This window comes from Rhinatrema bivittatum, chromosome 1 (assembly GCF_901001135.1).
Source record: "Rhinatrema bivittatum chromosome 1, aRhiBiv1.1, whole genome shotgun sequence".
Lineage (NCBI taxonomy): Eukaryota > Metazoa > Chordata > Amphibia > Gymnophiona > Rhinatrematidae > Rhinatrema > Rhinatrema bivittatum.
This window is the reverse complement of record NC_042615.1, coordinates 25305625-25330835: the sequence shown is the minus strand read 5'-3', so window position 1 is coordinate 25330835 and position 25211 is coordinate 25305625. Positions and strand designations below refer to the sequence as shown.

At 43.2% G+C, this 25211-nt stretch overlaps 1 protein-coding gene across 2 annotated transcripts in view; it reads right to left on the bottom strand.

The window, feature by feature from the left end:
- Positions 1 to 4861: 4861 nt before the first annotated feature.
- The window catches only part of PCDH10 (protocadherin 10), a 105943-nt gene continuing 85593 nt past the window's right edge, over positions 4862 to 25211 (bottom strand). For both annotated transcript variants that reach the window (XM_029592711.1, XM_029592750.1), the window contains exon 6: positions 4862 to 6190. In XM_029592711.1, the coding sequence (XP_029448571.1) occupies positions 6171 to 6190 (20 nt within the window). In that variant the 3' untranslated portion in view covers positions 4862 to 6170. The remainder of the gene's footprint in view (positions 6191 to 25211) is intronic.

Here is a 25211-nt window from a genome sequence, read left to right as displayed (position 1 = left end):
CTTCCCTAATCTGGATATTATACCCCTAGCAGATATCTATACCAGATCATAACAGGCATCCAAATATGCTACACTCTGGTTCCAACTGAAAGGATTTGTCCAGTCTCTTCTTGGACATAATGCGCCAGACAAATCAGACCCTGCCAGTATGCAGCTGCAAAAAGCTATCTGCAGTGCTATGCTAACCGCTGTCCTAAGAATCTAAGCACAGCATCTCCCTCTACCAGGGTTGTAATTCTCTTAGTTACAGAACAGATTAATGTATTCAGCTTTGGAAAATGAAACTGATCTCTTTCCTGAGAAACTAATGGATATAGCTTAGCCAGTGAATGACCTCCTTTAAAAGTTTGCTGCTGGAGATACCTACTCCAGGTCAATCAAGTCCTTCACCAATTTATGAAGAGAGAAGGGCGTAGGCGGCTTTCTTATGCCAACCATAATGGGATTCTCTATTTGTAAGACTCCTCTTCCTTATTATCTGCAATATTTGATGTACACAGGAATTGGGAAATTAAAGATGCAAGTTCTTTACCCTCAGGAAGATATTCCCCCTTCTCCTAACTATTCCTCAGTAGCCCCCTTAAGGAAACCTATTAAACTCTTTTAGAGAATCCTCTGATCCAGAAATGATACCATTGTAAAAGTTATTTTCTTCACCTCTGACTCCTTTCTTATCCTGACCTCCTGTAACATCCAAAGGACCAGGAAGGGATGAAACAAGCTTTGGGACTGTTCTCTGTCCCATGCTAAATGCTTGCTGGAGGCATTTTAAAAACATTTCTGTAAACAAAAACCCAGACCAATGAAAAAGTCTCAACCAAAGGTGGATGAGGAACTGGATCTTTTTGAACAGATAGTGAAAGGGGGATCCCAGCAGGACCCACCTACACTTGACCCTTAGGGCAGAATGGAGGCCTCTCTCACTGCTTTGCTGCTTCACAGTGGCTGCTGGGTCCTAGCTTAGCAACTGGGACACTAAACTCAAGAGGCTGGCGGGATGAGTGTCCAATCGCAACATTTTTGCCCCATTCAACCTGGAGCAAAAATGTTGCTGCTCCATAGCTATCCATGGGCCTTCAAACTCTTGCGATACAGCTTTGCATCCTCCGCATCTCCTGCTTGCACTTTTCTTAAATTATAGGCAAAGCAGCTGACCACGTGAACCAAGATGGCAGCATAGCGGGTTGCTTGAGCATCTTGCTCTCTTACCTGATTTTTTTTTTTCCTCGGGGATTATGCCACAAGCAGCCCGCAAACACAGGGCGAGGGAGTGTCTAGCCCTGGAGACATCCTCGCCCCAAGTGCAGGCGGGGCTGATGGACGCCCATGTGTGTTGGATCAGAGAAACCGTGGAGGGCTCACTGGGAGTGGAGCAGGGGGAAGAGGAGCCTGCAAACTCCCCTAAGCTGACGACAACCTTATTTCTGGTTGTGAGATCACCACCCGAAAATCCAGCAGAAGCACAGCCCCCAACACCGCTGGAGGGACTTGGAGGGATCGGAAGTCGGTGCCCTGGGTGAGTCTCTTGTTCCAGAGCCCTCGCTGTTGGTGGGAGAGGCCTCTTTGTATCCGGGTGAAAATGCTGCTTCAACCCAGGGCTGTGAGATAGAACCCAAATACCCTCCATTTCAGCTAATGGAGTTGGCGAGGCCTTCGGCGTTTAGCTTTGAAATGATTTGGGAAGCAATTAATATATTGAACAGTAATGTTTCTTCACAAGTTACCAATATTTCTAAAATGGTACAAGAAGTGGATAAAAGACTGGGACTAGCATAAAAAGATTTGGGTGAAGTTAAAAGGATTCAAGATCTACAAAATATAAAAACTGAAAGTTTAATTCTTACCCAACAAGAAATCATAAAAGAAAATAATTCATTCAATTTCAAGTTGGAGAATCTGGAAAATATGACTCATGCTAAGAATGTATGCTGTATAAATTTTCCAACGCTTCCATATATTTCTCCTAAGGATATCTGGAAAAGGTATCTAATAGAACAAAGATTCCAGAAGAAACACTTCCGATAGTTGCTAAAGTGTATTACATGCCAACAATTAAGAAGGTTACAGCTCAGGAAGATAAGGCTCAAGTGAAAGAGTTACCAAAGATGATTATATCTGATTTATTGGAACAGTCGGATGAAGAATCAGTAGTGCCATCTACCTTGATTGTTATGTTTCTACTTGATTCAGACAAGGAATGGATTTTCAAAAAGTACTTTCAACATCGAATGGAACTTTTTTTGAAATGAAAAATTCTGATGTTCTATCCAGGCAGATGCAGAAGCGCAGGCGCCAATTCATGCTATTAAGACCTAGAGTACAGCAATTAGGAGCATTATATATTCTTAAATTTCTATGTAAATGTTAAAATATCAAGGGGTTTCATACCAATTTTTTCTTCCCTCTCAATTAGGGAATTTTCTTGGTAATAAGGGGGAGGATTTGGGCCAGCTTCCGCTCTCTGGTTAAGGAAGTATTATGAAGCGCAAATTGATCTTGAAATAATGTAAGTGATCGGTAACAGCTAAATTTCTTGAGTTAAAAAATTTCCTTTGGATTGTGGATAGCGGGAGTCATGATTGGTCCAGATAGTGGTCTAAAATGTAACATGTATCATCATGTTCCTAAAAAGAAGTTTTTCCTCCATTTTGATGTGAAATTTATACCTGAACATGTGTTTTTGCAATTCAAGTGTGTTTGCTTGATAAATATTGTAAAATGATTGATAAATAAAAAATTTAAAAAATATATATTATAGGCAAAGCAGAGCACAGTTTTCTTCCCACACTCTACAATGGAGGTATAACAGTCTGTCAGCAGTTTGCCTTCCCAGCAGAAAAGCAGTGAGGAAAAAAAATTGCAGTGACTCGCCTGGAGCTTGACTATTCTCTTCCTGAAGTTCCTGTGAGCCATTACTAGGCAATCCTGGCCAAGCTTTTTTTTTTTTTTTTTTTTAAATACTTTATTACGCCTACAAAGAAAGTCTTAAAGGAAAAATGCCTCTTCAGACACATCAGAAAGATAGGGAAGCTGGTGGAGGGGAAGGTAGAAACATATGGCCCATCTAGCCTACCCATTCTCTAGTTTATCTAGAAGACTAACTCCAACCTCTTAAAACCAGGCACAGTCCCGCTGGAAGGTCCTTAGCCCAGGCTCTGCTCAACTAAGGGCGGGAGCTCAAAGCTTCACTCCAGGAGCTGGCACCTTTTCTTTCTTTTATGTCTTACATGAGGTTGTTGCTCAACTATTCTTTCACCTCAGGAGCTGCTTCCAAAAGGTCTTTTCCTATTCAGCCTACTAAGCCTCAGTCCACAGCTCAGGATGCTTGCCTACAACCTTCTAGAGACAGAATACTGGCAGGCTAAGGTAAGCAAGGATGCATATAATGAGACACATCACTGTCCCCCCATTTGCTAGTCTGAACATAACTCATTTGTCTGGACTGATTGGACTGGATGAAAAGTAATATCTTTTTTGAGATGAGGGCAACAAGAACTGCATAGAATACTCAAGATGTGGTCACAACATGGATCTATGGAATTCTCAGATTTAGTTTTCTACTCCTTTCCGAATCATTCCTTACAATCTGACTTATTCAGGATGCTTCTGTTTATATAGTGAATGTAGCTCAAATCAGCTTAACAGCTTTTTAATGTAGGACGAAGCTTGGTAAAATGGACAAACAGCAAAAGAAAGATAAAAAATAAAACAGTCTCCTTCTTACAGTACTATAACTGAATGAGCAAGTTTTTTTCCCCCCATTCTATATGCACAAATTCCATACCTGGGGCAGTCAAGAACTAATGTTAAAAGCATCGCTTTGCAATCTTACAAAATTACTTGAACTCAAGCACCGAAATTTATTATGTGAGTATGACAGATTTCCAAACCACTTATGAAAATAGCAAAAATTTTATAAAAATCTAAAAAAAAAATAAATTACATTTTGCAAAAGCAATTATTTGAGTATGTTGCATGTTAAATTATGGAAGCTTGGAGAGACTGTGGCATTCATTCACACATTCCTTCTGCCTACACCTCAAATACACAAAACCTCACTAAATTCTCAGGTTTGTTAATTATAAAATGCTTTTGTGAGTTTTCATTGCCAGACCCTTACAGATATGCCACATCTGCTACATTGTACTGAAACAATATACACTGATATTGATTTTTTTTTTCACTTTTCATTTCCAAACAAATGTAATCCAGTCTATACCCTCCCCAAGCAGGAGGCATTTATATACCAGAAAAAGCTAAAATGACGAACAAGATTTACCAAAACCTATTACAACAAATAAAACACCCTTTAAATGGAAAGTACCATAGATTAAAAGGTCTGACTTCAAGCTGTTGATTTCTTGTAGATTTTGATTGCACAGTTCGTAGGTTCATAAGAAGGCATTGAAAGGTTTGCCAGCTCTACCATTAACTATTTTCAAGCTGTTTACAGTACACAAGAAATAACCCACACCTGATGGACTTCAAGAACCATGACACCCATTGTCTTCTTCCTTGCAGAGTACCTTAGGGGCCCAATCTGTGTATCTGTGAATGCTTTCACTTTAAAAACAAATAGTATTTGCTTTCAATCTGGAACTAGATCTTCAATTACTAGGAAAGAACTATTCGATTTGAATGTCAAAGTTAAAATATTGCAACATACATTAAATTATAGAAAAAAAATGAACAAATCATTAGTTTTAGTAATTTGCCAATTAAATGCAAACTGATGCCATAAAACTAAAGGTATATATTTGTTTTACTTTGAGGATTGTAATCTTAAATAGTTGTTTCATTTTCATAAAAAAACATTTTGGAGATAACAGTTTAAATAAAAAAAATTATTATCAGACACAAATAATATTGATGTGTTTAATAATGTGCCATGTTCCTAACTCCAAATCTCTGTAGTGTACAAAATGGATTGGAAAACAATGTTTTATGATCTGTCCTCTATCAAAAACATTTCTAGCCAGGATTAGAAGATTATATATATATATTATAGATATATAGAGAGATATAGATTTTAAGTTTCCACAAAACTATGCTAAAGAAAGGTACGTGTAAGTCCTATAGCTCGGGGCAGTTTCTTAAAATAGTAATCTTCTGTTACATATCTTACATTGCAAACTGTACAGATACCTAGTGCTGTTTTTAACAACATATACAGGTGAATTTATAGATCCTATATAAAACTTTCTTTACGTGATAGTAAAATCAAAAGCCACAGAAAATAATGGAGGTTGAAATATACTTTTGATAGTACATAGCGCTCAATCTGGTCATGTTAACAGTTGTCTCTTTGGCATTGAACAATTCTGTACAACGTTTTAACAAATTGTTGTAGCTTGTATCATTTCTAACAAGGATATATAGGGTTGAACGAAATATGAAACTGGAAAATACTAGTAATGTTCCTTTTATTTATTTATTTTACCATGTATAACCTTGGGACCCTGAATTGCCGTCTCATAGTGTATCATATAGACCATGTGAATTCATTTATAAATCAACTAAATTGTACCAATTTTTCAGAAAATTATATATAATATATATTTTATATTTATTTAGAAGCTTTGAAATAGTACAGTAAACACTTCGCAACACGGTGTATAAACTACAGAATGTCTAATATTTTGTGGGTCTCCGGATTAAACGACATTTGTCTGGCCCACTGGTGAAAAGAACATGGACACAATCTCTCTTGTAAAGTTGGAATAAGTTTGGAGGGCAGAACACAATCACACACACAAAAAAGAAAAATAATAATATAAAACAGTCACGTTTAAAACAGTGATATTGCATTTATAATGCACATATTTCTCTTTATCTGCACAATTGGCTTCTGGTGAATAGAAACATCTAAAGGGCTCAGTGACATTTTGGAGAGAGAAAGATATTTAGTGCTGTAAACAGGCACACACTGATCAGAGAGGCAGTATCCGTCACCTCTGAAGTTTCTACAGTTCCGCACCTTCCAACTCATTTCTCAGTCCTGCTGAGAGCACTTAGGTCCCCATTTGTTGGCCAAGAAGTCTCTGCCTGTATTGTCCATCTGTCCTTACACAGAACTGGGTGGCCAAGATAATGAAGTTGAAAAGTTGATGCTTTTTGTTGGTTGACATTTGTGCAAATCATGCTGCTTCAGGTAAGTCCTGTAGAATTGACTAGCATATCCTTTTCCGTGCTGCAGAAAGGAATCAAATGGAAAAAACAGTTGAGAAAAAACACACAGCAACAGTACCGACAACCTTTTTTTTTTTTTTAAATTTATAGTACATGCAGGGTAACAAATATCCTAGCATACAGCTATCTGGCTATTAAAATGTAGGATGTGTCTTATTTCTGGAATACATTTCTATGGGTATCGTGTCTTTGCTATGATACTCTGTGAATAAGCTTCATATGTTGACCATGTGTCCTATTTTTTTTTTTTTAAACCAGCAGCTCCTTAAAGATGCCTTTAAAAAGTATGTGCGCGTGAATGAGGCAAAGAATCACAGGTTTCAGTATTGCTGAAATGTCTAGGTATCCCTTTTGTTTCTGAGAACATAAGAAGAAAGGTCTAGAAGCTCCAACAAAATCAGAACTTAGCTTTCCATACCACTTTAAGGGAACCATTATGCATGTCACAGAGTGACCCTTTAGTCTGGCTTGACAGACAGGTATTAAAAAAAAAATGATGCATTAGTGCAACAATTCAGATCTAAGCATTTACAGCCAGGCTGCAAATTGAACTTGTGTTCCTCTTGTGAAGAAGGCCAATGCATTAGCTAACTGATCTACCAAGCCACCATGCCAGACTTCTGGACTCTGGATATTTCAGCTTTAATTGGGAGCAAAGGTAACCCATTTTTACTGGCTTTCTGCTGATATTCAGAAAATATCTGGTCTTGAACACGTAATTTTATTCCCAGAAACACATATTCAAGCTTGAACTTAAACTCCAAAATGAAAATAAAAGTGGTCTCTGAGAAATAATGTGCTCATCCATTCCAGTACACAAAGTAGTGTGTGTGTTTATATCTATATATCTCTATATATATATCTCAACTCTCTCCAACTTAAGTTAAAACCAACACAGATTAGTTTACAGAGTACACACTGTAAATTAGTGAAATATATTTCCTGATTAAAACAGATAATTACCTATGAGAAAAGCTATTAGTACAGCTATTATATGCTCATTTAATCTATTCCAGGTACATTGAGCATTTGTGGTGCATAAACAGTTCAGGAAGATAAAACTAACTCAGTTCAATATAATACTGTATCAAACTGAACTAATGGAACCTACTACTCTCTGGGAAACACATACACAAACACACACTTGTGTTCACACATACATACATAAAAAAAAACCCCATCTACATCTGTCAATGTTCAGGGACGACCTGCTGACACTTTGTCACGAGAACACGGGCAGATACCAGGGAATAGCTTATGTTATATCAACCTCTAAAATCCTGGTACCCCATTATACCCCACTCTCTTCAATGTACACCTCCAACCCCTTTACTCACTATCATCAGAAGCTTCAGAGTATACATTTACACCGATATACTGATACTCCTTCCAGAACTGGACGTATGGGAAAGCACAACAGTGCCTCAAAAGAGTAACGATCAAACTGAACTCAACCAGAAAAATGAGATCCTATTGGTGGGCAGCATTCTTCATCTACTTACTTCTTGATCACATTACCCTACATCCACAGCAAGAAGCTAAAAGGACAGGATTCATTTAACGCTGCCCTCACCATTGAAAGCCAAACAGCAGTAACTCAGAAAACCTTTTGGCATCTCCGCATTGTAAAACAATCACGCCCCTGCCTCCAACATTTAAAAAAAATGTCATGCAGAGTACCATCTCACAGACTATTAACCATTTGTCAGTCTACATCAAACAATACTTAAACTTCAGGCACTACAAAACACTAGCGACAAAACCATTACTGGCTCTCACTTCACTGCTTCCCTTTTTCTATCCAAACTGAAAATCCTCCCTCACCATCAAAACAATGGAAGGAATTGGCTCCACTTATCTGACAGAAAAAGTGAGAAGGTATCACCTTGCTCGAAATCTGTGCTCACTGAAAAAATACCGCCTGATCATGGCATCTCCCAAGCCTATACATCAGAAGAAAACAATCTTTGGAACATTGAACATTGTGCCACCTAGTCTGTGGTTCTTGCTCCACCTCTACTTGAGAGAAGCTAATCAGAACCAGGTCTTACATTGTCAACTAAATACATGGCTCTCCAGCCGGCCGAGCCAAGGACTTTCTAAGCCAATCCCACGTTAAGTCGAAAGCCAATTTTTATGCAGCCTTTGGTAGGTCTTTTTCAGGAATTAGGGGTATATCTATGCCGATGACATCCAATTTCTGATCTCAACTGAACGAGAACTGGAGAAGGTAATAGGCTGACTGAATGCCTGTTTGGATAAATATTTGATATGGTTATGAAGTAGCCAGTTAGTACTGAATAAAACAAAAGGATTTTGTGTGTGAGAAGCATTTCTGAGAGACCTTTGATAACCTAGCGTGGGAGAGAATGAAGTGGTTATATATTAAGTAAAGTCTTGGAGTAACTCTTGAATCCGCTTTCTCTATGGAAGCTTATGTAGGTCAAACTTGTTAAAAAAAAAAAAAAAGGCATATGCAGTTAAAAAGAAAGTCAGTTAAAGCCATTCCTAGATAATGCTGCAGTAAAGATTGTAGAAATAGCATTAGTTATGGGGACCTTAGACTACTATAATAGTTTGTTGGTTGGGTTGCCAGGCTACCTGGTAAAGAAGCTGCAGTTGTTTCAAACAGTGTGTGGGAAAACTAGGAAAGAGTACCTATCTCCTTTGCTTTCCTCACTGTACTGGCTTCCTATAGCTAGAGGGCAAAATTTAAATTGCCAAGTGACTTTGTTGCATGTAGTCTAATGGCTCACAATATTTGTTGCTTAAAGTGGTTGGTCAATTACTCAAGGCTTCCCAGTGAGAGAAGTTAGCGGTTTCTTGTGGTTGCAAATTTAGATCTAGCCATGACTCCAAACATGTTTACAACTGCAGCCTGCTCTGATAAGTGAATCATATTTAAAATTGTGGATGCTGATTAAAGCTCACTTATTCCATTTTAAGAATAGAGAGAGGGTTGGAATGGCAGGGTGGGGGGATAGGAGTCATTGATGGAGAAGGATGGCTCTGTAAACTGGGGAGTATTTGTGGGGTTGGCAGTTAGCAGGATGACTGTGTATTGTTTTTAGTTTGTGGTTTTAATGCGTGTGTTAAGCAGAGTTGCTTACCTGTAACAGGTGTTCGAGAATAGCAGGATGTCAATCCTCACATGGGTGATATCATCTGATGGAGCCTGGCACGAAAAACTTATGTCAAATTTTCTAGAACTCTGACTGAGCCTCTCTGAGCATGCTCTGGCATGCAATATACCATGCATCTATGAGGAGTTCCCTTAGTCTTATAAATGGAAAATTAAGAAGAAAATATTTTATTTATTTAAAGTCTTTTCTATACAGTCGCTAAGATATATACCATCACAACGGTTTACATGTAGGCACATAAGTAATGTTGGAGTAAGCGTACTATAGTACATTCTAACAGGTGCCATTAAGTTTCGGTTACATTAAATCATCAAAATACGCATAAATGTTTAGTATTAAGGAACAAACCCACATTATGCTTCCATAATACCATCTACTAGCAGGATTAGGAATCATACATTACATCTATGCAGATGATATTCAATTAACTCTACCAATCGACGACACAATAGAAAAAACATTAAACCTAGCTAACATGTACCTAGACATCATAAAACAACTATTAAACCGAATGGAACTAGTGATCAATATTGAAAAAAAAGGAATTTCTACACTTAGAAAGAATATCGAAATCATTTAAACCCCAATTATACTCAAAAACAACCAGAAAATAGAATTAGCGGAAAAAGTAAGGAACCTTGGAATAATAATGGACCCCGACATTAATCTAAAACACATATCGCGCTAAATGTAAAAGTAGGCTATGCTAAACTCATGATCCTCAGAAAACTTAAACAGTTACCAACTCCTGCAGATTTCAGAACAGTGCTTCAGGCACTAGTTTTCGCCAGTACAGATTACTGTAATGCACTTTTTCTAGGACTCCCAAATACAACAATAAGACCACTTCAAATTCTACAAAACACAGCAGCGAGAATACTAACTGGAAAAAGAAGAAGAGACCATATAACAAACTCTGACCAAACTTCACTGGCTACCCATAGAACAAAGAATAAAATACAAAACACTGTGCACCATATATAAACTAATACATGATGAAAAAGCGGACTGGCTAAACACTGCACTACGGGTACACGTGCTCTCTTAACCATTCCCTCAGTCAAGACAGCGAGACTAACCCAGGTAAGAGAAAGGGCATTGTCTTTAGCAGGACCCACACTCTGGAACACAATGCCTTTGGAGACCAGATTACAGAGAGACCCCAAAACATTCAAGAGATGTCTAAAGACATGGCTTTTTAAACAAGTCTTTTATAAAGAGACCGGAGAATAGAAAATACACTGGAATAAACAGAAGAGCACTGGCACACAGCACTATTCGCATAAATGTGCATTACAATATTTTAACAAATTGAGTACACAATGAATGTAATAATATAGCACAGTAAATGTGATTTTTTTTGACCTGTAATAGTACCTTCTAGGTACACCTGGCCAGAACCTACATCACTAAACATTTGTATGTATTTTTATGATTTAATGTAACCGAAACTTAATGGCACCTGTTAGAATATACTATAGTACGCTTACTCCAAACTTATGTGCCTACTTGTAAACCGTTGCGATGGTATATAACTTAGCGACGGTATAGAAAAGACTTTAAATAAATAATACATTGGAGGCCCAACTTCATGGGGAGGCAAGCAGGTCTTGTGAGGACTGCCATCCTGCTGTCCTCTGAGAACACCTGTTACAGGTAAGTAACTGCTTTCTCAGAGGACAAGCAGGATGGCAGTCCTCACATGGGTGAATCGCTATCTATAGGCAGCCCCCAACAAAAAGGGGACCAACAAAACAGGTGTCAATAAGCACAAGGTTTGACAGAGTTGCTCTCCTGTAACAGGTGTTCTCCAAGGACAGCAGGATGTTAGTCCTCACACATGGGTGACATCAGATGGAGCCTGGTCCGTAACTTTAACCTCAAATATTCTAGAGCTTTCAAACATGCCCTACTGAGCATGTGCAGCTGCAGTTATCACCCAGAGTCCTTCAGTCCATGATATAACTCATACATGGAGAAACCAACTCCCACGGGAGACGGGTAGGTTATGTCAGGGCTAATGATCCTGCTGTCCTCTGAGAACACCTGTTACAAGTCATCAATTTTATTTACTTCGAGGACACAGGATGGTAGTCGTCCTCACACATGGGTGATTCCTGAGCTATAGGCTATCTGAGCAGATCAAAGTGGGAAACTGCACAGTGCTGAAAGCACCACCTCTCTGCCTTTTGCCTGTGAGGCAGCCGACCCACATAGGGGTCTAGGAGGAAAAAACAGCTGGCTTCTTTAAAGATAAATCCATAGAAAAGACAGATACAAAATCCCAATACTTAGCAGAGGCGCTTAAGGCAGGGGAATGATACGAACGATGCGAATGCCAGCAAGAAGCATACTCCGCATCATGGAAAACATTAAAAGCAGGGTTTCGGATCAGTAAACCCTGACAGTAGGTCTAGAACCTCTTGGATACAGGAAAAAGTCTAGAGATGTAAACAAGAGAAGAAATCTTGGATGAAGACCACAGTTTCCTTCGGTGTTACAAGACAACTGAAAAACCAACTGGGGCCTGAAAGCTTTCTAGAAAGAAACCGCAGTCCACTGGCATCTGAAGGACAGAATGCATTTGCAGAAGTGTGCCCCATGTTTGGGTGATAGGCACAATGGGCAGAAAAACTCAAGCAACACTCGGAAGAATAAATCAGCAACAGCAGCAGAGTCTGTGACAAACCCTACATGCCAAAGTACCAGACATAGCTGACCACGCAGGACAGCATCAAGAATTTCAGGGGATGAAAGGCAATTCCTGCATGAGATTGCTAGCCCAAACCCCCATGCAGGGAGATGTTAGGCCTGAAGCTCATCCACAATGCACCCCGTCAAGGGCAGGGCTATCCACCCTGTCTACAGGATAGTTCAGGTGAGCAAGAAGGCACTTTGGACAACCCAGTGAAGTGAGAAAAGCTAATGGCAGTACTGACCAGAACTTGGTGAAAATATAGGGGAAAAGTGATGTATTATTTCCCTGCAAGTATACACTAAGACATACCACGATTGCCCAAGCTTTTCTTCCCTTCCCCTCGACATTACAACTAAAGTCAGAAGAAGTGAAGAACACAAGGAGGCAGGTTGCATATCTCAGCCCCAAGCAAATAACTCACTGTTGATGTCAGTAGGGGAGTTACCCACCAAGATAGAGCCCTCAGCCTGCTTAGAACTGCTGAAACAGAGCAAATCCCCTAGGGAAGAAATCCAGAAACACTCCATCAAGAGACAGGAAGCCAGGGTGTCAAGTGCAAAAACCCCTGTAGAACAGGATTTCTTCACCTAACAGTACCAGGGCAGGGTCAGTGTGATCTCAGAACAGACTGTCCACCAACCTGGCTTAGATATTAATACCTCAGCCATGATTACATATACTTCCTCCAAGGAAGTTTGCAGTCCAGTAAATGGAACAACCGTTGCATGAACCAGGACTCTCTTGTCCGCTGAAAGGGTTATCCCTAAAATGGGGAAGCACAGCTTGCAAGCCACTGCAACCAAAGAGTAGCACCTCTGTTGCGGGGTCCCTCAGCCATGGAAATGACGATAGGTTGAAAGGAATACTTGTCAATTAGATGGACTACAACCCTCCTCACTAAGGTAGAGTCCCGCAGGCAAGAATGACTGACAATAGTGGCCCTCCATGAAAAATGCCCCATTGAGCTCAGTAGGTGTCAAAGGTGACTCCTGGATAGGAGAAACCCCTAAACTTCACTGGGAAACTACTTTGAAGATGAGACTCTCAGGGAGACCAAATCTGGAAGGGCTCCCTTGTGAAATAGACCCGCTGTGCCTTAGGACGACTGAAGGAGAGTGCTACCACTCGACTTGCTCTCAGATCCCGCGAGGAACAGAGAGCAACTGCCAGTCAGAAGCAGCAACATTATTTCTCCAAGAAATGGAGAATGAGGAGTGGACAACCAGGCATCGGGGGAGGGGGGGGGTGGGGGCATAAGGATTGCCCTGGAAACCCGGTCGTATCTTCCCTTCCACAGGGGACAGGAAAGCAAAGGGAATCAGGGCCTACTGATCCTGAAAAGCCTTCCAACTCTCTAGGTAAGAGTTTGGTTACAGTCACTGACCGCTGAGGCTCAGAAGCTATCAAATCTGCCACTTGTGGCCACCCTCAGATGGAGTAGGTCACCATGGTAATCTACGGAGGGACCCCAGCAAAAACAGTTCAATGACCACTGCGGCTGTACCTTGGGCCCTGGCCTACAATGAGACGCACAGATTGAAAAGAATCGAGGCTCCAGTTCGGCGCCAAATCTGCAAGGGACGGAGCCCAATCGGCTTACCTACAAAGGGGATTTCTAACACGGAAGGGGGTCGAAAGACAGTCTTTTTCTGAGGAAGGGAAAGACTACCGACACTACCCTCCTAGTATCCACTCCCATAGGGATTTGATCAGGAACACAGTCTTAGGTCAGTCCTGTGGCTGTGGCGCACAACCTATAGTGCTCGCCACAAGGAAACACACCCCCATACATAGAGCAGTGATTCTCAGCCAGTGTGTCGCAACAGCACTGTGTCGCAAAGCACAAGCTAGTGTCGCCACGTCCGCAGCCACAATACTGTGCTCCTTGGTCTCCCATTGATGCGGCTCCTCTTCCCTCCCCCTCTTCTGCTCCAGCATAATGCAAAGATCTCCTCCTCTGCCCGGGCTGCCGGTATTTTCAAGCCCGGGCGGAACGCAAGCAACAGAACTAATTGCAGTACTAAGTGGGCACCCAGAAAGAAGACTTGGGGATCGGGGCTGAGCGGGCGGTATGGCTTATTGGCACGGCCTAGAAAAGGAAGTGAAGTGGACCCGTGCGAGCCAAATTTGAAGAGGCACAGCATCAGTCCCCGCAGCCCCAAGAAAGAGCATGTCCCTTCGGCCACAGGTGCTGGAGGACAGGCTGAAGCTTCAAGCTGCTGCTGCTGTCACTTGTGCTTCTGGAAGAAGTTGAAACATTGTGTGTGTGTACGCCTGTGTGAGACTGAGCATGAGAGAGAACCTATGTGTCTGTGTGAGACTGAGCATGTGAGAATAAGAGACAGCCTGTGTGACACTGAGCACGTGAGAGTGAGACAGCCTGAGAGTGTGTGCTTGTGTGCCTGAGCACGTGAGAGAGTGAGACAGCCTGAGTGTGCGTATGCACGCGCAACAGTGAGCAAGAGCCAGCCTGTGTGTTTGTGTGAGACTGAGCATCTGAGAATGAGGGAGAAAGTATATATGAAAGAGAAGAGAAAGTTTGAGCAACAACCCTCCTCCTCTCCTCTTGCTAATCCAAGACAATCTCAGGACTCCATGAACTCAAATGTTCCCAGGTATGGAGAGCAGGGGATTTTTTTTTTTATCCTTATTAGTTTTAATTATTGGATATTTGTGTCTGCTGTTTGGAACATTTTTATGAGTTTTTAATTATTAGATGTTATTCTATTCTTTTAGCTGTTATGAAATATGTACTTTTTTTTTTTTATTAGCATGATTTTATTACTATTCATTTTTCCATTGTTGTGCTGTTGTGGTTTCCAGTTCAGTTTTTGTCTACATATTTCTATTCATATTTTCAGTATGCTCTTTTTATTCTGTATTTGGTGAGGGTCTGTCTGCATTCTGTATGTATGACCCTGCCAGTGTGTAGTTTCTGTGAAGGGATCTATAGCAGCCTGGCCTGTTCTATCTTCCTAATATGACGTGTTTTGGTATTTTAGGGCCTGGTGTAATATTAGCACTTCTACCTTTTCATAAGTAGGGTTGTTACTGTTTGCATGCTGGCACTGTTATAATTCTTTTCCTTGTGAGTGCTAAGCTCACACTGAACATGTATCAATAGGCCTGATGCCATATGGATTCTGAATCTTTTTTATTTTTGTTTTTTTTTACTTTTTTGCAGGGTTTTCTGTTTGGCACCACAATAGTGCATGTAAATATAATACCTGTTGTGATTTTCTTTTTTACCTCACTGTACTTATGTCATTTTTCATATAAAATCTATTATACATGCATAAGTTTTAATTGTGCAGGGAGGGAAGGATGCACAAGGCTGTACGGTTCACAAGGCAGACTTCTTCACCCACTGGGCCCAGTAGGACACAGTTCTTATCCTCCATTGCTGCCGGAGCCCAGCGAGAAACGTCAATTCTCTCTCTTCCGGGCGAGTGATAACCAATTCTAATCTTCCCCGCTGGGCCAGAGAGTGACAGCAGAAGAAAAAAAGGTTGGTGGCCCCACAGGGGATTGAAAATGCAGCTTGTACAAAAATTTGTGTTATTTCTGTTCAGAGAGAGTACTCAAATTTCCCTTGTGTCATTCTTAAAAGTAATATTGAGGCTTTTTTTTTTTTTTAGATTAGCTGTGGATTGTTGTGAGTGCTGCGTCACATGTGAGCACTGTCCATCAGGTGTTTCACGATGGGGAAAAAGGTTGAAAATCACTGCAGTAGAGGACAAGTGGAAGAATAGTGCCCTCTGTTGTAAAGGCATGCTGACCAGTACTCATACAGTGGTATCCCATCCTACGGATGGCAGCACACCTAAGAACCCACTCACCGTGCTTAAGGGTAGAATCCCTTGGCACAAGGACTGAGCATAACCTGCTAGAGTTGGTGGCTGCGTGCTGTCAAAAAGCAATCACTTAGGGGCCGATGCCCAGCGCACTGTTAACCTGCAGTCGGACGCGGGTAGAATAGGCGCTAATCAATCCCCTAATGCAATAAGGGGATTAGCGCCTATTCAACGTGGGTCCAACGTGGAGTGAATCTAATAATTAACTTAATAATAATTAATTTAATAATTAACTTAATAATTAATGCCTGCCAGGAGCAGGCGTTAATAGCTGAGCGCATCAAAAACAAGTACAGAAAAGCAGAAAAAAAACTGCTTTTCTGTTCTGCCGCCTACTTAATATTTGTTTCTTTAATTTTTCAGGAAACAGCACTCGACTGACAAGCATTCGCTTCCTGAACCCTTAGCGTCGGTTTTCCTTACTGATGGACAGCAGAGTCATGAAAACCGACGCTGATAAACCCGGAGTTGATTTTCCAGAATGCCGTCCGCCGGTAAGGAAAAATAATGCCAATAAACTCTGCATCTGTTTTCCTTGCCGGCGGACGGCCAAATCACGAAAACAGATTGGGTTCTCATTAGCATGGATGTGCTAGGGTCGCGCAAGCGACCCCCTAATTTAAATATTGCATGGCACCCCCCTTGGGGGCACGTTGAGAGAGCGGGCACTGACTGTTCAGCATCCGCTTTCTACGCAAATGTATTGCATCGGCCCCATAGTATGTGATGGCGCCTTCCTTGCCAGTGCTCCCAAGCACCTTATCGTACAGAACAGATGTGGAGGCTGATTCCTTGACGCAATGATGGCAGAACCCTGTCATGGCTGTATACTGCACCGACAGAGGGAATGCCGCCTGGCAGTGCCCGAGGCACTTAGAGTAGATGACTCCTGCTGTACCCAATGCGTAAGCTGCGCTCCACTGTCTCACTAACGCCCAATGGAGTGAATAGGAACAGTGTGACAACAGTGCCCCAGTACCACTGGGGCTCTGATTATGGCATGGTGGTGGGTGGCATTCTATGGCTTCGCCCCCATGGTACCCCAGTACCTGATAACACTCCAAGAGGTTTAACACAGCCCTTGAAATTGCATCGGAAATGGCTCACTGCCGTTTCCCTCATGGAATGGCTACAAAGTCCATGGCGACAGATGGTGCCCATGGTGCTCTGCTGTAGTGTCATGCAGGTACCCTAGGCGCCAGCGGACATTGACAGCCCAGTGGTATAGACAGAGATCCCTGTGCCCTAAGGCACTGATGGCCCTGTGGAACACAGGATGCTAAGGCTGCCTGCAGGCAGAGGCTCTGCAGCCCCAACATGCCTCATCGGTGTCCAAAGGAACAGATGACTTCTGGCATCATTGACAGTTCCCCTCAGCTCACCTATATGTCCGAGAGCATCAATGCTGTGAGCGCAATGGCACCCTCCCTCTAGTGGATATGGCTAACAATAGCCTCGACAGCAACCCTAGCACTCATTAGCACCAAGGGTGCACGTAGCCAGGCGGGGCTCTCCAATGCCCCCCCCCCCCCCCCCGATACCAGTGGCTCAGGGCCCTCAAGATAGGCATCCATGGGCACTCGAGGGTTCTCAGAAGCCCCAGCAATTGAAGGCCTCGAGGGTGCTCAGTGGCGATCCCAGTGCCTGGTCGATGGTGCTCGGCAAAGCTGGCCAACACATCTGAGGGGCATCACAGCACAGAAAGCAGCCCTGCACCACGATGGCATCAATGGCCACCACAGCATAGAGGGTGGCCACACACTTCGATGGCATTGAGGGAGACCATGGGGCTCGATGGCATTCCTGGTCCCCTAACTAGAGGTCGGTGCTGCTATTCCGCTGCATCAAGGTCCAAGGTGCTTGATGATGCTAAGGTAGATGCTGTTCTTTTGGCGCATGGAGTCTCTATGGCCCACACAGACACCTATGGTACAGAAGGCTCAGACACTACACTTGAAGCGCGCTTGCTCTTACTGGCGCACATAGCCCTTATGGCATAGAGGGTGCCCTGGTACGATGGCATCAAGGATGACCGCATGGCAATGGCAGTCCTGGTCCCTGACACGGTTCCGACATGTGTGTGTCAGATCATCGGTGCACTGGTCACAGATGGGGACGGGCAACTGATATGGACATGGCAGCGAAGATGCAGCAGCAAGCTGCTTACCCAGGCTCCTGCTCACCCTCTCACAAGAAGACTGCACTGCTATTACAGGCAAGCAGGAGGGGAGGCAGTGTCTTCCAGGGTTCCTGACCATGGAGACTAGTTGCTTTGAATGTGGGGAGGATGTGCTCTCTCCCCCACAGGAACTGTGTGGTCCTCGATCTCTTCACTGTCGATGTCGATCGACTGGTGAAACATTGGAACTGCTGCCCAGGAAGAACTCATCCAGGCTCAGCCGCCTACAGGGATCACCAGCACCTGACAAAGGTACAAAAACAAACAGAGCAAGCAGAGGACACAAATACTAAACTGCTGGCACAGTTTATTTAATAGGGGATAGTATTAGACTCTGCCAGGCTGCACAGTGACTAAGGGCTGCCATGCAGTTGGCAGACAGTGGAAAGAGGAAAAAAGGAAAATAAAACTACTGTAAGGTAAAGGAAAGAAAAACATCTGCAGCTCTAGAAAAAAATCAATTTCAAAAAATGTGAGAAGACAGCAAAGCTGAATTCGGTGGGGGGAAAAAAAGAAGACTGAGGGACTCTCCTAGGGGAGAGGGTGAAAACCACAGCTGCTCAGTAGGGCATGCTTGAAAGGTCTACAGTCTTTGAGATCAAAGCCCCAGACTGAGCTACATCTGATGTCGTCACCTATGTAGGAGGACTATCATCTTGCTTGTCCTCAGAGAATGTTAAGGGAGCAGCCTGAACAGAAAGAATGGGCACTAGGTGGGAATAAAGTTGAGTTCTAAACTTCAAACAAGTTTCAAAGGACAGACTGGCCAAACCTGCTGTTGCATCTGCCATCCCTATCCAAACAGTAATGTGATGTGAATGAGTGGCTAGAACTCCACATCACAGCTCTAAAGATCTCCTCCATGGGGACTGCTCGCAAGCGGGCCTTTGCTGCCATGGCTCGAACACAGTAAGTGACCCCCCCCCCCCCCCCCACCCCAGATCAATCTGGCCTGGGCATAACAAAAGGAGATGCAGTCTGCTAGGTAAGTGGAAAGCATCTCCTTGGCAATGGAAATCCCCAGCCCGATCTAGTCAAAAAAAAAAGCTGGGTGGACTATCTATTGCAGGGCTTCCCAAACCTGTCCTGAGAACCCCTCAAGCCAGTCAGGTTTTCAGGATCTCCACAATAAATAAGCATGAGATAAATTTACAGATCATGTAGATTCCATATATGCAAATGTATCTCTTACATATTCATTGTGGAGATCCTGAAAACCCGACTGGCTGTGGGGTCCCCAGGACAGGTTTGGGAAGCCCTGGTCTGTGGACTTCTGTCTGCTCCAGATAGAAGGATAAGGTTAAGGCTCTCTTGCAGTTCAAACCATGCAGGGTTGTTTGCCTTGGTGCAAATGGGGCCTGGGAGAAACCGTTGGCAGGACAATGGAAGATGGAAGGCAGACACCACCTTCAGCAGGAACTTAGGGTGCTTGCGCAAAACTACCCTATTATGAAAAAACGTAGTGTAAGGTGGTAAGTCACTAAGGCCTGGAGCTCACTAACCCTGTGTACAAGTGACTGCCATTTAACAAAACCAGCCTCAGAAACAATCCCCAACTTACAACCAAAACAGAAAAGATTAGGGGAAATGTTGATGTGGAAATTGGTCAAAGTTTGTCTGGTACAGTATAAAACTCACCACCAAGAGTGTACTGCACCGTTTTAATTGTATTTTAATAAGTTGAATACCACTTCATATTTCGTATTTTACTTTATATTTTTCTTTTATATTTAAAATATTCAGTGCGCTCTTATTGTGAGCTAATGTCCATAGCTTTAAGCATGCTGACTTGTAAAAACCTTGTTTCTGCCTCTCTCTAGTCCCCTTGTCCTCTCTGAGCTTCAACGAAGTCTTTGCATCAGGAAGGGTACCCACAGCAGAACAGAGGAACCTTCTGATTCCAAGGGGGGGGGGGGGTGTCGCAAACAGATCCACATCCAGGTTTCCCCAGAGGTGGAAGATCTGATTTGAAACCCCTTGGACCACAGACCATTCATAGGGTCTGAAGGGGTGGCTCCCTCTTTGCCAGCCAGATACATCGCTCTGAACCACATCCTGTGGGAGAGGGCCCAAGATCATATCTGGATCATCTCTTGCCACAGGAGGTAAGAGCCCATACCTCCCTACTTGTTGACATAGTACAACGCCACTTGGTTGTCTGTCTGGATCAACACTATTTTGTTGAACAGCCAATCTCTGAGAAAGCCCAGAGCTCCAGGAAGTCGATTTGGCAGTCACATTCCTGGGCGGACCAGTGTCCTTGGGCACTGAGTGGATGCATCCATGGTTAGGACAATTTGAACCTGAGGAATTTGGAAGGATACCCCTTCCCCCCTGATCCAGATTGGAAGTTTCTTGCCACCAGGACAAGGAGTCCCTGAGGGATGGTGTGACTTGTGCTGTCCTGAAGCTCCTGAGTGACTTGAAACCACTGGGATTGCAAGGTCCATAGGGCACTTCACATGTCCATGCATGCCAAGGGAGTAATGTGCTGTGGCAGCCAACAGTGTCAGCATGTGCCATATTAATACCTGCTGGCTCTGTTGAATCTCCACAGTGATGAACATCAGGGTGATGACCTGTTGCCACAGCAAGGTGGCCATGGACTGAGCCATGTCTAGCAGGGCTCCTATGAAGTTCAATTAAAGTGATGGGCTGAGATGAGGCTTCGGGTAGTTGATGACGAACCCTAGCAACTCCAATACCTGGATGGTCGAGTGCACAGAACATTCAGCTCCTGTCTGAGAGGTGCTCTTGACCAGCCAATCGTAAGACATGGGAAAATGAACTCAAAGCCTGCAAAGGTACACTGCCACCACGGTCAGGTACTTGGTAAAAACCCACAGGGCAGAGGCTAGCCCAAACAGCAGCATGTGGTAATGTTAGTGCTGTTCTTCTACCATAAATACTAGATACTTCCGGTGGCTGAGGAAGGTTATGATGCAGATATATGAATTTTTTATATAGAGAGAATATAGCAATCCCCTTTTTACAAGAAAGGAATCAGGGTGCCCAGGGAAATCATCTTGAATGTTTCCCGTTATAGAAATTTGTTCAAGGCCCTTAGGTCTAGGATGGGACAGAGTCCTTTTTTCTGTGGAATCAGGAAGTACCGGGAGTAAAATCCCTGCCCTCTCTGCCCTGGTGGAATGACTCAACCACTCTGGTTGTTAAAAAGAGCTCTGATAAAAACACTTCCTGATATGCTACTGGTCTCCAAAATGGTATCAGGGATTTTAGTGGGGCACTCAATAGGTTTAATTTGTTTTCTCTGTGAATGGCGGCAAGGACCGGAAGGTCTGTCGCAATGAGTACAATAGTCTTGACCTTGCTCCCTTCCTCAAAGTTGACTGAGGTGCTGGCTGAGGCTTTGGGGCCTTCTGTTGCCTTGTGCAGCTACAAGGACCCCTCCGGCTGCTGACGGGATTGAGGTGGCAGAGGCTAGTATCTCCTCAGGTGGAAGACAGTCTTCCTGGGGCCACACCTCGAAGGCCTCCTACCCAGGTAAAACAGAGAGAGATGCAGTCTTTTTGCTAATTAGATAATGTCCATTTTGCAACAATCCCCAGTTTGTTGGTGTCAAATTAATCAAAAAGCTGAGTGGACTTTCCATGGACTTCATGTAGAAGGACAAGGCTCTCTCTCGCAGTCCAAACTGAGCAGTGCTTGTTCACCTTGTGGATGTGTGCTCTGGGAAAAAAAATGTTGGTATTCAGACAACACAACAGGAAAGAACTTAGGATGGGAATACAGAACTATCCTATCATGATGAAATTTGGTATCAGGTTGATAAGTTACTAGAGCCCGTAACTTAACAACCCTGTGTGCTGAAGGAACAGATTAAGTGGGGGGAATCAAAAATTAGGCTCAGGTCTGGGTTGGGCATGTTGCATGTTCTTAGGCCAGAAGCATTCTCGTCGTCAAGATCTGGCCAGAAGCGGCTGCTGACACTGGGCCGGAAAAGGCAGATGGTATTGTTGAAAAGACCGGTTGGGAAATCAGTGGAAGCATGGCCGTTTGCATGTGAAGAAGGAACGCCTTGATGTAGATGGCGGTTTGGGAGCAGTTGAGAAAGATTGTACTGCCACATTCTGATCCTTTGAGTGTTTCTCTGAGCTTTTCACCAAATAGACAGTAATCTAAACAAGGGAAGTCTGCCAACCTATCATGGACATCTTCACATATGCTGCTCACTCTAAGCCACACCATATGTCAAGCCCTGATTAAGGCTGAGGAGGAACATGAAATAATCAAATGATTCATAGATGGGAAAAAGTAAATGAGACCTTCTGTGGTTGCAGATAATAATTACCACTATTCATAGGATATAGAAAAGGCTTTAAGCTTCTAAATGCAGTTGTGGAACTATTGCACCATGTAGAATTGAGCATGCAGCTTTGAAAGACCTTCATGCCAAAGCTGTCAAGTCTGATCTTTCGTGGAGGTGAATTTGATTCCTTTTTTTTGTTTGTTCTTTTTCATAGCAAATTCAAACCAGTACAGACTGGTGTGACACATGGACACATGTATTTGAGATTAAGCTTCCTAGCTGTAGGAATGATTGAAAGTGTTTCCCACATTCTCATTTGTAATATGTTGAGGACTGAAAGGTTGCTGGTTCTGAATGGGTGTTCAGAATTTGAAGACCAAGGAGTTCTCAGTAAGGGTCTCTGTTAAGAACAGAGACACCAAGCATTGATACTATCTTTTCCACAAATCTGGAATATGTCAGGTCCTCTAGGGGCGAAGTGTGATCTGGGGGATCTGAAATCAGATCAAAAGGTATACCAATATAATCTTTTTCTGAACCTAATGACATGAGTTCACTTATCCAGAACTCCAGAGTTGAAAAGGGTGAACTGGGAGGTACTTCCAGTGCCCTTGAGGGGATACTCCCTGACTCACTACCTCAGACCAACTGGACTTCGCTGCAAGAGTGGGTTGATGAACACCAAATTAAGGATTCCGATGATACGTTCACACCTATAGGTGAGTTTGGGACTCCCATCTGAGAAATCACCGCAGTAATAGTGGAAAGGAGAAGCTGGATAGTGCCTTCTGACTCCTTGGTCAAAGAGGCAAAGAAACTACTCACCAAACCTACAATCTGGTCCAGTGACTGATGACATGGGTTAGTGAAGGAGCATCTTCAGAGACCAGGATAAGTTCCTGCATTTGAATGGGAGGTTTGTTGGAGATGAGTGGAACTATGGAACACATCATCGTTTCCAAACGAACTCTCAGCCAGTAATCTGGATAGAGCGAGGACTCGTTATTGGAGGGGTAGAGATAACTGACTCCTGCTGCAGATCTAGGATGGGCTGCATATTGTGTTGGTACAGCAGCCTGATGTGTGATAGCTTTGATAGAGTGCTGGATGCTTTGGAAGAATGTGACTGATTTAATGAGTTGCAATGAGCAATTCAGCGCAGAGCAAGGATGTTGCATCGATGCAAGCATCAAACTGTATCAGGGATGGGTAATATTCTTACACTGTGCATTATGGGGTCATGCAGAGAATGGAATGCACTGTGCGGCCAGTGTGGAAGCCTCGAGGTACATTGATGAAACGTAGGCTTCAGTGTATTGAGCGTCAAGTGCACACAATGCCTTGGTGCATTGAGCGTACTGGTGAGATATGCAGACAACGCAGCACCAAAGTCAAAAAGCTCAGGAAGGGAAGCCAAGAAACAATATCAAACAACCAGGTAAGAGCCCTTAAAGTCAAGGCTCTCCCACAACATAGGGGCCTGCCACGAGTACGCCTCTTCATACAGCCCCAAGAAAAGCCCCAGATTCTTTTCACACAGAAGTCTTACTGCTGAACCACCTCTCTAACTGCCAGATACTTTGCCTCGGTACATCTACTAAACACTCTCTTTTACTCTTCACCTCCCATCACAGCCTTCCTATTCTTTCAACAATAATGAGACCCAATGCTATTCCAATCATATACAAAAGCAGGAGATACTCTCCAAATAAACAAGTCGCACCTTTGGATATACAAACACGACAAAAAAATTATGCTCTCTCCACTAAACCAACTTCTTGGTCTTACCTTATTCTCAATAACCCTATTGAACGCCCAATCCCTAACGAAAAAATCCCACCTACTCTATGACTATCTCGTTGATGAGCAACCAGATCTATGTGCCATCACCGAATCTTGGCTAAAACCAGGAGATACAGTCCTGCTCAACCAACTTCCTCTCCAAACATTTGATATCTTCTCTGTCTGGTCGGCGGGGCTTGGTTGAAGAAGAGGACTCGAAGTTAGTTAATCTGTTGAGCAGTACTGTAGGCAGTGGGTTCTGCTCGGGGCTCCCTCGGGGCTGCACGAAGAGGCGCACAAAGGGGCCTGCCCCTTTGTTGCGCTCCTTTGGTGCGCAACGCTCGGCACGCGGTGCCGCACAGAGCACAGATTTAAAGCCCAGCCGGGCAAGCTCTGATTGGCGGTGCTGGCTGGTGGGCGGGGTTTAGCCTGTCTCGGTGCGATTTTTCTTTTTTTCTTAAGTTTTTCGTTTTGGCCTGGTCGCGCTGTCGGCGCTGAGGCTGTCCGGGTGGGGAGCGTGCTTTACTGACCTTCCCCCGGCGGGGCTTGGCGCCGATCGCGCAAGCCCTCCCCAGCGGTTACAGCCGCGATCGAAGAAAGAGAGAGATGGCGCCGCACAGAGCACAGATTTAAAGCCCAGCCGGGCAAAAGAGAGACATACTACACCTAGACAGACACAATGCCCAGAGAGTACAGACACACACCACTGACAGTTATAGAACAATGCCCAGATGAACAGATTGCATTGCACACAGAAATATAGGCTACACACAGAACAAGCACAACAAATACAGAAACACGTTCCATACCCAAACAAACCCAGAAACATAACTAAGGGAGGAAATAGACCTAAAAAAGTTTAGAAGAAAGTTGAAAACCTGATTTATGTCTCCATCTCTTAACACCTGATGACTATTAATGAGTAAGAATGAAGAGTGAGATCTCTGGGTATGATTGTTTTATTTTTTTATTTAGATTGAGTTTATTAATGTTTTGTGATTTTAATTTTAATTTTTATTATGAATGTGTTTTAATTTGTATTTATGAACTTTTTTATACCGACATTAGTAGGAGACATCATATCGGTTTACAATAA